General features: G+C 44.0%; 1 protein-coding gene across 2 annotated transcripts in view; it reads left to right on the top strand.

Annotated features, from left to right (window-relative positions):
• The window catches only part of MCM3AP (minichromosome maintenance complex component 3 associated protein), a 622,263-nt gene that overhangs the window by 27,697 nt on the left and 581,166 nt on the right, over window positions 1-13,400 (top strand). For both annotated transcript variants that reach the window (XM_086956240.1, XM_086956239.1), the window contains exon 3: window positions 6,782-7,008. In XM_086956240.1, the coding sequence (XP_086812366.1) occupies window positions 6,782-7,008 (227 nt within the window). The remainder of the gene's footprint in view (window positions 1-6,781; window positions 7,009-13,400) is intronic.

Raw genomic sequence — 13,400 nt, 5'->3', positions numbered from 1 at the left:
CCACCACTTCCGCAACCCCTGCCAACACCCGCGCTGGACACGGGTCAGAAGGTGATCCAGATTTCAAGGATTTAATCACGGCTAGTGTGTCGGTAGCAGTGGGAGGCGTGAGCTCCACTATCCGGGGAGATGAACCATCTAAGGAAGGGGAAAGATGGAAAGAGCCATCTGGAAAGTGGCTAGAGCTAAAACTCGCCTGAATAGCCGCTATTTTTTGCTCAAAAAACCCGGACAAGCTCTCACACCATACTGCAGAAGCTGGAACCGCCCTTTGCTCAGCACAGGGAGAGAGGAAACTGTTAACAATTGCAAAGATCTTGCGGCTGCTGTTGTTAGCTTTGTCAATCCGGCTAGTAAAATATTCCCCCTTAGCTGTTTTGATGCTGGCATAGTAGATTCTCTGCTCCCTCCGTAGAGCAGCCTTAGCTAAGGGGCAATACGATTGACGCCAGGCCCGTTCAAGCTTTTTACAGGCCAACTTGTGAATGCGTAGTTCGGGGGAGAACCAAGGCTTAGAAGGGAAGCTAACTGAAAGTGTATACTGGTGCAGATGAAATTAAAATGAACTAAGGTGCCCTGCTTAGAGTACTTTATTCTGGGGCACCTGTTAATATGTAGATGCAACACGGGATATACCGGGAAATAATGTTCCTTTCGATCCTCCGCAAATGGTCAACCTGTTTTTTGCCCTCTTTAATGTATGAAGAAATATGGCAATTTAAAAGGATCATAAAAACCTAATCTACAGGTAGTGGGACCCTATTTCAATTCAAAGTATGTGTCCACAATACTATTCGACCAAGTGGGTGTTCACAAAATGTACTATTTCTTTATTTGTGAACAGATAATCTCAAACACTAAAAACGACCTGAAAAAAATAAATATATATATATCAAACAGTGTGTTGGTTTCAAAGGATATATAATGGCACCACGTTTCAACCCTGCCCAACCCTGCCCGGTCTTCGTCACAGCCTTTCATTGGACACCGTGCACCAATCCCTTATTTATAAACACAAAGTGATAAAAATGGAAAACATACTATTGAAAAGTAGAAAGGCAGGAGAAATAGCAAACAATATGATTAAACTTAGTTTTGTAAGGCATTTTGAAAATACAATGTTTCATGTCCTTTTATAATGACAAATTTCAATGTTCCAAAAAGGGGGGATGCCTCTATTACAAATAGGGGGTGTATTTGCTAATATGTCACAGTGACATATAGGCTCATTAAACGCAATGGCTCCCCATAGAAGTTAAATAATGTTGGCCATATAAAAACACATAGCAAGTGCAAAGCCAAGTGGCTAATTTAGTGTGAATGCCCGATTATTCAAACAAATAATTTCTCATAAAATGCCTGGACATCGCTTTAAAAGCAAGTTTGTTGTCCTGTCCAAATAATCTTTAACACCAAGCGTATAGAGCAAGTGATACCAATGTGTCTAAAAAATAAAACCTATCTCGAAGATAATGCACAATATCGTATACCTATTTGGGCTAAGGGAGAAAAAAGTAATACACATTTATATATTTAAGCTTGTTCACACTGAAAAATATAGGAAGTAATTCCTATCCCATGCTGGTGTAGTGGTAAGGAATACTGCTGTCAAAAAATGGAAACTTACATAAAACCCTTTTCAGGTCGGTTTTTGTGTTTTGGATTATTTCTTCACAAATGGAGATAGTACATTTTGTAAACACACACACTTGGTGGATTAGTATTGTGGGTACATACTTTGAATTGAAATGATGTCCTAATAGATGTAAATTCATTTTTTATGGTCCGGATGAGTTGCCAATTGGTCTTCATAGACTAAACTAAACTTCTTTGCCTCACTTACAGTGCCCTTATGGCTGGCCCTACCGACGCTCTTGGATCCTTGCTCACTCGGTATGTTCCTAGCAGATGTTTACGCTCTCTAGAGATGAACCAACTGGTAGTCCCGCGCTCTAGGAACGTTAGATGGGGGAGCAAGGCCTTTTCCATTTTAGCACCCCAAGTATGGAACACACTCCCCCTGGAGATCAAATCACAGCCCTCATTGGATCTTTTCAGGAAGGCGCTAAAAACCTGGTGCTTCATTAAAGCCTATCAGTAAGTCTCTGTCCACCTGGTGTTTTTAGCTTTATATTGAGATAGGCGCCTTGACGCCCACTAGGCTAAGTTGCGCAGTTATAAATTCTGCCTCAAAAGAGGGCAAGAAACATGTCGACCTAATGTAGAGGCTAGAAAGAAACATTATTTCCCGGTTATTCCCTGGTTTTATTCAGTAACAGGGACCCCCAGAACCTAGTTAATTTTAATTTCATCTTCTCCAGTCTACACTTCCAGTTAGCTCTCAACTTAAATATAGCTTCATTCGCAGTAAATTGAAAAAAATGTATTGAGCAACAAGACCTTTTTCAGGGGCTTGTTGGGCATTTCAGCGTCGGCCCAGCGAGGAGCTTGCCCAGTGATGAAGCATGCTGCTCTTTTTGGGTGGATGAGGGAGGGCTCCTGTTGCAATTGGAGAACACTCTTTCTGACCGTTTATTCACCTAGGTGCACAAATAGTGTCCTCCTTGGTCAGGGTAGGAGCAGCATACTTTATAATTTTCGATCGAGTGTGTATGCTGAACCTTGATTACTCCCAGCCCCTCCAAATTTTGTTGAGGATAAACATGGCAAGCAGGCCAAAAATATGAAACATGTATATAGAACTGGATGCAGAGTTATGTGTAAAGATATGTATTTGTAAAGCTCACTACCCGGGAGAGTATCCTTTTGCCTATGCAGTAGTAATCAGGACTGTGCCATGGACTTACCTAGTTGAAGACCTAAGTCTTAAGCTCCCTGCAGAATTCAAGAATTTAAGCAGCAGCTCTGATATGTAAGGGTTTTTGGAGCACGGTAAGAGAAAGTAGGCTGCAGATTATGGTGCTTCTTGTGCATGGGATGTGTGAGAGTAGGAGTTGGCTAAGCGCACATGTCTGGGGGGTTTCTGAAATGTGATGCAGTTGTTGAGGTATGCTGGTCCAGTTTTGTATACAGCTTTGAATGTGTGCTTGAAGAGTTTGAAGAGAGCTTGTTTTTGGATTGGAAGAAGGGGAAGCTCTTTGAGGTGCTGGGTGGGCGTTTTAGGGTAAGCCTGGCTGCTGCGCTCTTTATGGTTTGCAATCATCTGGTTAGTTGACTGAAGGAGTCATTGAATGTTAGGGTGAGTGCAGCTCACATGGGATCGAGTCCTTAGGTGTAGATGAAGTGATAGCATGTGTATCGCTCCTACCTTGACTGTCTGCCTTCTACCTTTGCAATATCCCTATATAAACATACCCAGCCAAAGCTTTTCCTACCTCTACATGTTTCTGTCCCCTTCAAAGTCCTGACTAGTCATCTATATTTGTCAAGTGCACCTTCACCAATGCCTTCTCTGACAGTCACCTGATGCTCAGGAAGACTTTCTTTCATGTGCCTTCAGCCTACTCACTCTGCTAAATCCACCTCCTTCGAGATTGTGGATGCAAGTTGGGAGGTGTCCACTGGTGCCTCGGGCCTACATTTCTGGAACTGAGTGAGCATATTTACCTTTGAAACTAAGATAAACATGCTGGGGAAGATTGTCCCAAGTTCTCTAAAGAGCTATTAAAAACGGTTAAAGCTTTAGGTTTTGCCGCACAGAGTTTTCATTGCAAACGTAGTCTATGTTCTGGCCATTGTTATTTGCAGAGGGGTGACTGTAATGCACTTGTCCTATGGAGAATAGAACATCTACCACGTTCTGGCTGTGGATAGATTTGTCAAGCAGGCTATAAGCAAGTCCAAAATTTTCTCAACTAGTGGAAACAATTTAAAAGGTTGCTTGTCTAGTGAAGTAGTGGCCATTGGAAGGCAGGTATCCTATCACAGCCATTGAAAGGCCAACCCTAGAGTAGTTCCATCTCTGTCAATTTTCCAATATTTTACTTTTGTATGGTACAATGTAAAACACGTTGAAAAGCATAAGCCTGGCTGAGAAGGGCACTGGTGACTAACAAGTATCCTTCCTCTCTCCTTGCTTGGAGCAGACTCTGCAACAGCGACATGGTTAAATCTTTATTGCTGATGCAGAAATGCAGTCATCAAAGGACCGATCCTGCAGCCTTAAAACATCCTCCACAGCAGATGAAGTAGCCTACTGCTTTTGCAGCAATAAGACTGTCAGTGACAGTCACTTGAAAGTCAAGGAAATACTTCAGTCTTCCTGTTGTGGGCTGACTGTAAATAACATACACATTGTATGTTGCCAACTGAATCAGGTTGGTAAACAACTTCTTAAACCAAGTGCAAGTTTCTTATCCACTCTGCTCACGTACATATTGTAATAAAGTATACTTGTGAACTTGGGCTTGTGAACTTCGGCCAACTGACCCCAAACTGTGACAGAGTAACTGCTCTCATCATGGATTGTAGTCCGCACGTACACATCACGTCTATTGGAGAATTGGAGCACAAGTACTTCAAAGGAACGCAACACTGGGCTCTGTGATATTTGGAGCATTCTTATAAACAAGCTACTGCTGGAATTCCTTGAGGCGACATCCAACTGTACCGCATGCCACAGTGTTAACTTTCTACAGCTTGCTGAACAGCCCTTTTCCCGTACTGCATGTGTGCTGCAGAATGCAGCACACATGCAAACAGGAAATTACAAAGAGAATATATTTCTCAGTGTGACGCCAGCCTCTGCCAGATGCCAGATTGTTGCGCAAATCCAAGTCTTTGTAGATATGATTGTGCGTCAAACACCAAGGGTAAATGTACGAAAATGCCTTTGCACCATCCATGGAATGCCTCCTTGACACAAAGTAACACAAGGCAGCACAATCCGCTGCGTTACTTTCAAATTTTAAGCAGAACAATGCAAAGAACCATTTACGTTTTCGCGTCTGGTATGTGTTAAAAAAGCTTCACAAACACATCGGAAAAAAAATCTTTCAAAATCATGCCCTAATTTTTTTTTGTGAAATTGAAGGCCATACCTAAAAATGAACTCCCATTTCAACATTGGGGCAGTTTTGAATTTGAAAAGACAAGCTGTATAGATGTTTTACTGTATAGAAGACCACATGCTTTATGCTTGCTGCAGGCAATTTTTGTGGTGATAGCAGAAAAATCAACTCTAACAACATGCCCATTACAAGAGCCTACACACTCTCTTGGGGTCCAGTGAATTGGGGCCATTTTTCCCTGTGGTGTGCAATGAAAACTATCATTTTGGAAAAAACATAGTTGCCCCCATGGGGTGGTCTCATCTCTCAGGAGGGCCGACCCACTGAATATGTGAGCGCCATTTTGTTTTCCCCTGAGTGGCACGATAATGCTCTTCGGGGAAAACTACATTTTTTCCCAAAAAAATAATGGTCCCATAGTGGGGTTGGTCTATATACCAGGGAGTCGACCCCCTCACCCTCCCCCAAAAAAACAAAATCCATGGTTGTCTAATGCTTTCCCGCTCGTGGATCGCAGTGCATCCACAATCAGGAAATTATTTGAGAAAGGCATCACTGGAAAGGGGAGACTCTCCTCCCTCAAAACTTAGGTTTTCTTGCCACGAAAATCCCCTACATGCGCTGGAGAGAGCACCAACCTGCCGCGTCAGGTGTGGGTTTGAGATGTGCTCCGATTTCACGGATGATTGAGAGGAGGGGCGAGGGCTGAAATGCAAGGCATTCTGCTTTGCCACCACCCTGGGGTTTGAAAAAAGTTAACTTTTAGTGCAAGCAGTGGCGGTTCCTTTTAAAACCTCCCCAGTGTCAACTGACGGTCACACCGAGGAGGTAGTAGAGGTTTGGCCGCCGGCTGATGCCCGCACGAAAGGGATTGACAAATAATACATGGCTTGGCAGTTCGGGCTGGACTGTTCTCATGAGGCAAAGGGTCAAGCCTGATTTGCATATGGCCATGTCTGAATTGGGGTGGCGTGGTGAGCAAAATAACGATGGATTAAACCCAGATATGTGACTGGGGGTGAATGTTTTGCCATTGTGCAACATTCCGTCCATCATCTTGTGTGTTATGCTGCCTGCACGAAAGGGGTCAGTTAACTGGGTACTGCCAATTGTATCAAGTAGTGTGTGTTCAAGCAACCGTGTTGTAGAAAACACACACACGCACACACCACACCCCCAACACCCCCCCCCTGTTGCTCTGTTGCCAGCTATTATTTATGTATTGACCACACTCACTCAAGTTTGGACTTAAAATCCTAAAATGCATTTAATTAAATTGCTCTGATTTTGTGATCTTTTTCTAACCTCTAAATTGGTTAGCACCTCTAATGAATTAATCAATGAAATGCTGAATTGAATCCCTCAATATTTAAGTATATATGAGCTGTGAATTGAGTCATGTGATCATAACAAAGTCAATGCAGGTGGGAGAAATTTAGGCTTGTGAGTGGCTGCCATCCTCCCATCCTATGCACCTTTCTTTGAGCACTTTGCAGGTTTTTTTAGCAACCTGAAATAAAGCCTTTTTGATATTAATAAAGCAAGAGTTGTTTGATTATATTTAATGAACAGAAACTCAGCAACACATCTGAAATTGACAGTAATATTTCTGTGTGGTAATGTATTTATCAGTAGCTCTGGCTTCGGTCTAGTGTACCGTAATCTGGAATGTTTCCTGAAGACTTTATATTAGAACAAGTGTGGTAGGTGACAACGCAGTCCTACGAATTGTATGTCACAACTCACTGTTTCTTCCCTCTGTTTCTCTGCTTCCACCCCACTTATCCCCTTCCACCAAAACCCTTTCACAGATTCTGCTGGTAAGAACGCTCAGCGGCAGCTTCGGCGCAGGAGCAGCAGTGCAGGGAGTGTTGGTGAACTGTCTCCTAGTGAGCTCACAGCGATTCAAATCAAAAACATCCCGGATCACCTCAATAAACATGGAATCATCAAGAAGAAATTTGAGCCCTATGGCAAAGTTTGCCGCATTTTCTGCAGACCAGAGAAGAAGTTGGTAACCATTCATTTCCAAAACCATGTGAGTCTGCCAGCCATAGGCATATCAGTCTGTCATCTCATTATTACTGAGATCATGTTCTTTAAACAGTCATATGGACCAAAGTCACACTAAGGCTACCCTCACAATTTACTTTTAAGTTCTGAAACAGGAGGATGTAATTATGAATATCAGAAAAAATGTTTCCTGCTTAACCTATATTGCTTTTCAATGAAAGACTCATCCATCAGTAATCCATACTGCCAAATATTTATAAAGAATAGAGGGCCACCTGTACAAAGCATGCTTTTACAAATGCACTGCACATTATCCAATCGCAATTTGTGTTTGTGATTCGGAATTTGGAAGGGGAGTGTTTAGAGCGTCCCTTCCAAATACCGATTCACATTTGTATGTATGAATGCTGTCGCAAAACATTCACATTTTACTACCAACTTGAAGTTGGTGGTAACCCATTCGACATATGCCACACAGATGGTTCCTTTTCATTGGTAAGCTTCCTAATAGCACTCTTTCAATTGTTGGATCAGTATTTCTCACCCTCGTATGAACCAATTTATCCATGAGGTTGGCATTCCTCCTAAATGCAAACCTTGGTTTGTCTGCTACTGGATCTTCTTCATTTGTGTTCGGAATGCATCACTTTGTTTGAGATGGGCTATAGGGTTTGATAAATATGTTTATTGATTTATGGAAATTCTGAAATATATATACATGATTTGAAAAATGAAGTTTTTATTTGATATATGATGGATAAAGAAATATATTCCTTATGAAATGTGATAGTGGATGAGTCTTTAATTGAAGAGCAGTTTAGGTTAAGCAGGAAACACATCTTTTTTCTGTCTTTTAGCAATCACATTCTGTTGAGACCAGATGAGTTCTGTCCATACACTGCTAAAAACAAAATGAGGCAGGCAAACATGCACAGAAGAGATCACTTGTCCATGAGATGGCATAAACGTTTAGTGTTGTCATTACAGTTCTGCTCTGGTATAAAGCCTGCTTGATCGGGGTCTACAAGGCCTTGCATTAGGGGGGCCAGGCATGTCGCCAAAATGGTGGTGAAGATCTTAGCGTCCACGTTTAATAGTGAAATAGACCTGTAGGTGAAACATTTGGTGGGATCCTTGTATGACTGTGATGGTGGCCAGATTTATTGTGTTCGTCAAAGTGCATGTATCACTTAATGAGTTATAGAGGCATGTGGAGGAGTGTGGATCAATGGTTAGAGCGGCAGACCCTGATGCAGAGTTCTGGCCCGGGACCAGGGTTCAAATCCTGCCTCGGCGGGTCTTGGGCTCAATTTCCTCGGACCTGACAATCCTCGTCTCGGTGCCTATTCTAATCATGGGCCCCACGCTGCAACTCAATAGCTTGCTTAACCTCCACACCGGCCCCAACAGCGCTAGGATGCCTGGCTTCACCCTGGGGGTGCCTAGGAGTGGACACTTCACAGGGAAAGCCAGGAAGGGTTCCACTGCGGTATGAGGAATAGCGCCAGGAAACCGCTTGGTGACAGTGTGCTCTACAAATACCTTGACATTTACATTTACATGTGAGAATGGGGGCCAGGGTGGGAGCGACGATTTTCTAAAAACCAGGCGGGAAGCCATTCTGCCCTGGGACCTTAGCCGATTGAAGATCGCTGCCACCACCTTGTTTGTATGAATATCGCGCTCAAGGCTAACCGCATGATGTTGTACCAGTCAGTCTATTGGGATTTTTCTATATATGTAATGACGTCCCCCTCTGGCAGGTCCTCAGGAAAATAAAGGTTGGCATAAAATCGCTGGAATGCGTGTGCAATACGTTCATCCAAACCCAGAGTGTCACCCTGTGGCACTTCAATTTCTGTCTCTGTCTGTTATCCTGCGCTTGGAGTCTGTGAGCTATTAAACTTTATTCTCTCCTTAGTAATATTTCAGTTTGGTTTGCAGGAGTGCATATTCTGCCCTGTCCATATCCAATGCTTTAAGGACTTTTCTCACTGCGTTAAGTTGGTGGTGTGTCTGGTGGGCGCCTGTCTGTTTGTATAGTTTTTCTACTTCCCTAACCTTCCCTTCTAAGGTAGTCCAGTAATCCCATCGCTCACGGCTAAAAATAGCAGCAACTGCAATGAAGTGACTTTTAGTACCGACTTTAAGGTGTCCCACAACAGCGCCACTGGTGTCTCTGGGTTATCATTTGTCTCCAGAAAGGCCCTAATCGCCTCTGTGATCTCTGTGACCACTGTTGCATGTGTAAGGAGTTTGAGTTTCAAGCGCTACGTGCGGCTCTTTAGGGGGAGGTTGAGCACATGAAATATAATGTGTATGGGATAGTGATCTGATAGAGCGGCTGACCCAATGTCAGTATCCTGAACTGAAGCCACCAAGCTTTGTCGCTAGGAAAAAATCTATCCATGCAAATGATTGGTGGGCTGCAGAAAAAAAGGAGTTGGTCTTTTCCGTCAGAGTGGCACTTGCCCCAAATTTCAATGAGGCCACGGTCAGCAAGTTGATGGTGGCCTTGGGTTAAAAGTGTGCCGGTTTGTCACACCCTTTGCACTGACCGATCCAGTGTGGCATCTGTTACTAAATTAAAATCTATCCCTAAGAGAACATCTGCAAACGTGATGTCATCATGTGAAGGGTTCCTTGCGTTCATTGGGGGTGTAGACAGTGGCAAGGGTGAACGCGTATGACCCAAGTGCTATACGGAGGGACAAAAGCAGCTGGGAATTTCAGTCTGCATGTGGAGTACTCTGCCTGCAAAATCTCTGGCTACAAGGATTGCTACACCTGCCTTCTTCCTAACTCCAGCAGAAAAGTATTGGTGGTCAAACCAGTGTGATCTCATGCACCACCAGTCTGTCTTAAGTGAGTTTCTTGCAGCAGGCAGCGATCACACCTAGACTCATGTACCATAGATAAGAGTGCTATGCATTTTGCTGGCACGTTAAGGCCCCTCACCTTATAACTGAGTATCTCAACCATTAGTCAAGTGGGGAGGGAAGCATGGGGCAAGGAACCTCTGACCTATATTTTCATCACCACTCTGGAGGGTCCTTACTTTGGAGTTATGCATAACTAACTACATCTGAGGGTAGAGAAGAGGAGAAATAAGGACAAAGAAAGCAGAAAATCCAATATCAAACTGGAACACTTCGACAAGCCCCATGAAATGGAGTCCCTGGCACCAGTTCTGGGGTTGAGGATCCATCAGCTTATAAATAATATAGTGCTGACAGGAGGAATGGGCTCCCGATCCAATGTCTCATAGTAGGAAAATGTCCAGTAGGTATTTGTCTCTCGTGGGGATTGTCAGCTACCTGGAGCTAGTAGAGCATTCGATAGTTGCTTCTCTAGATGACTTGTTCCTGGAGTTGTCGCAGCAGGGCTTCTCTTTCTTTACAACTTTTGGAGTTGGTTGGTTTAGTTGTCATCTTCTGTTTCGACCTCAGAAAGCGCTTTGATTGCGTCATGGGGGGGAGACATCTTACTCGTTCTGCAGTCAGGGTTATCTTGAGATGCAGTAGTGTCGAGGTTCACCAGGTCTCGTGCCTCCATGGTACAGACGGAGCATTTTTCATTGTCCCATACAAAGGTAAGGCGGAAGGTGCGACCCCTGTGCTAGCGGATTCCTTTCCTTTGTAGGAGCTCTGTGAGTTGTTTCAGTTGGAGGCGCCTCTGCAGTGTAATGGGAGACATGTCCTGGTAGAGCTATATCTCAGTGCCCTCATAGTCTACACCATTGTGATCTCAGACTGCCCTAGTTGTGGTGTGGCCTCTGGGGGATAACTTAAAGCTCTGGTCCGTCCGACCTCCTGCTGGCTTTGCCGACTGTATCTGCGGATGCTCTGGTCCACGGTCACCACTGGACCAGATTCGATGTCTCTTCCCACTGCTGCCATGCACTCAGGCACCCACCCTCCATCAGCATCCAGAGCACGGTGCTCAAACCCTCACAAGCCGGAACGCTACAACATGGAGCGCCTCCCCCAGGCCATAGGGCAAGCTCATGTCAGTTCTTTGGTCCCTCTCACCTTACCTCGGCGACCGATAAGCCCAAACCCGTTGCTGGTGTGCCTGGGGAGGTGGCAGTATGGCACCCCGGCCCTCGCGGCAAGCCCCTGCTCTCTTCTCTTTTTGTTCTGGACTGTGTCCGGGACTTGCTGCTTCTGCCTGCCTATAGCCGACTGGGTCCGCCCTACTCCGGCACCATCTTTTGTCGACTCAGTCATACACCCCACAAGGCCTTCACAGTCATAAGTCTCCTGTGTTAGGCCGATGACAGCGTTGTACTTCAACACACAACCCCCGGAAGGGAGCAAGGGTCACAGGGAAATGTTTAGAGACCTAACCAGATTCAATCCCCAAATCCTAACTTATTCAACACATAGAAAAAACTGGTGGTCTAGTGAAGGATAAAACACTACAGAGGCCCAGAGACAAAAAGTCACAACAGTTCACTCGTCAAGACTTAAGACCCTGATCAGCTACAGTTACTGACAAATGTACAACTCTATGACCGAAGAAAACCCTGAGGAGGGGAGAAAGCAGTAAGGATTTCCATCAACTGCCCTTAGTGGCCAGTGTCATCATTTGGAACTCCCAGATTGCCCTTGTCACCTCAGCAAAAACTGGTGGGCTGGCCATAAGGAGAGCAACAATGAAAACGGTAATTGACCAAATCAATCTAATAATGCAGTGCAAAAATAAACAATAAGTGAGAGTGATGTTAAAAAAGTTTCAGCAGCAATCCAGACAACGTTATTAATGATTGCTGATGAGCTTGTTAAAAACAGTATGTCTGCAATAAATAAATCTGCAGGATGTAGTGGTCTACTAGTTTCAGCCGTACTGGGTCACAGGACCCCCGCTTTCTTCAGGACCTATGATGACAGCGTCGCTCAGCCCAGGTCTCCACAGTCCCGGGAGTTCACTGGCTAGGGATTCAAGGCTCAGGTAGCACCACTGCTGCAGCGAATAGTCTGGCAGGTGTATAGCGTGCAGGGAGTGCTACCACCCGGTCGCCATCTTGGCCACACCACTGGACCTTTATCATTTTGACATTATTGCTTGCAGTTTGACATTTGCAAATGATTTTTGCAGCTGAAAAGGTCTTATTTTAAGTGCTTGGAGGAATTATCACTTCCTAAGGTGGGAAGCATTATAGAGGTGATCTGAGACCATATTATACAAAGTGCCCTGGCGGTGCAATGGGCGTTTGCCTCTGCACTGCATGCTCCCGGGGCACTTTGATATTACAGAAGGTGCCGCAGATTCTTGTGAGGTCCCCTTCTGTAATACAGATAGCGCTGGCGCACATATAGTGCCAGCGATATAATCTGAGTGCATTCCCCATTTGCATGGGGGGAGGTGGGGCCTCATGCAAATGAGAGAATCTCTTTGCCTCGGCGCCTGTGCCATTTTGTAGACGAGTGCGCAAAGGCAAAGGAGCCATCACGAGGTGTACCGACGGTGTGCCACAAAAACGTGTTGCACTGTTGCACCCACTGATAGAAGCCCTCAAGAGGGGGCGAAAGGTGTCCTATGGACCCCCACATCCCCTTGCAGACTGGTGCAGTCACTCACAGCCTTGTAAGTGCGGAAGGGTTGCCACCTGCACAGTGAAACACATTCACTCTATTTCAGGGCATTCTCCTTGTTTGCGCAGGGTGTACATTTTGAAAGGCGCTGCATTATATAATACGTCCCCTGGTATTTTGTCAGTTACTGCATGCTGCAGCACCGTAATAATTATCACTTGTTTTCCTTTTTGCTATCCCAATTTTTATGTTGATTATTTAGATATATGACAACTTAGAAAGCATGTTTAATAATTTCAATTTTCTTTGCAACGTGATAACCAAATCTGCTGGAATATATTCACAGTATTTAAGTTTAATTGAACCCTTTGTTCTAAATACTTGCTTTTAAGTTATTTACAAAGGTTTCACTGAAGTTGATTATTTCCGATCTTGTTTATTATTATTCAAAAAAGAGCCCAGTTTCACAGAATAAAAATAAGTGTAAGGGCACTAAGGACTTACTTTTCAGTTTATTCTGAAAGATTCAGCAGTGACTCAAAGTTATAAAAGTTAAGAACATAACCTTTGCTAGGGCTAATGGGAGACGCATTTATCCTTCGCTTGCAGGGCTTATCAGCCCGCTATTATATTGAACATTAGTATCCTTGTTCAGATATGCTGGTGTGAACAATCTTTAAAACTCGAATTAGGCTTTTCTTTTGGTGCGTAGTTTAGCTTAGTGCTCTAATGATAGGAGGGTGAGATTTATATAAAATTACATAGCCAATATGTTCCAATATTTTTTGTCTTCTTAATGTTATATCTACTATTATCTTTGTTTTTATCATAGTTAGTACCCCCGTTGTGTGCACTAGGATAGGATTCTGATTTTAAATTG

Source organism: Lissotriton vulgaris, chromosome 2_1 (assembly GCF_964263255.1).
Source record: "Lissotriton vulgaris chromosome 2_1, aLisVul1.2, whole genome shotgun sequence".
Lineage (NCBI taxonomy): Eukaryota > Metazoa > Chordata > Amphibia > Caudata > Salamandridae > Lissotriton > Lissotriton vulgaris.
The sequence above is the reverse complement of the archived record's forward strand: the minus strand, read 5'-3'. Positions and strand labels throughout refer to the sequence as shown.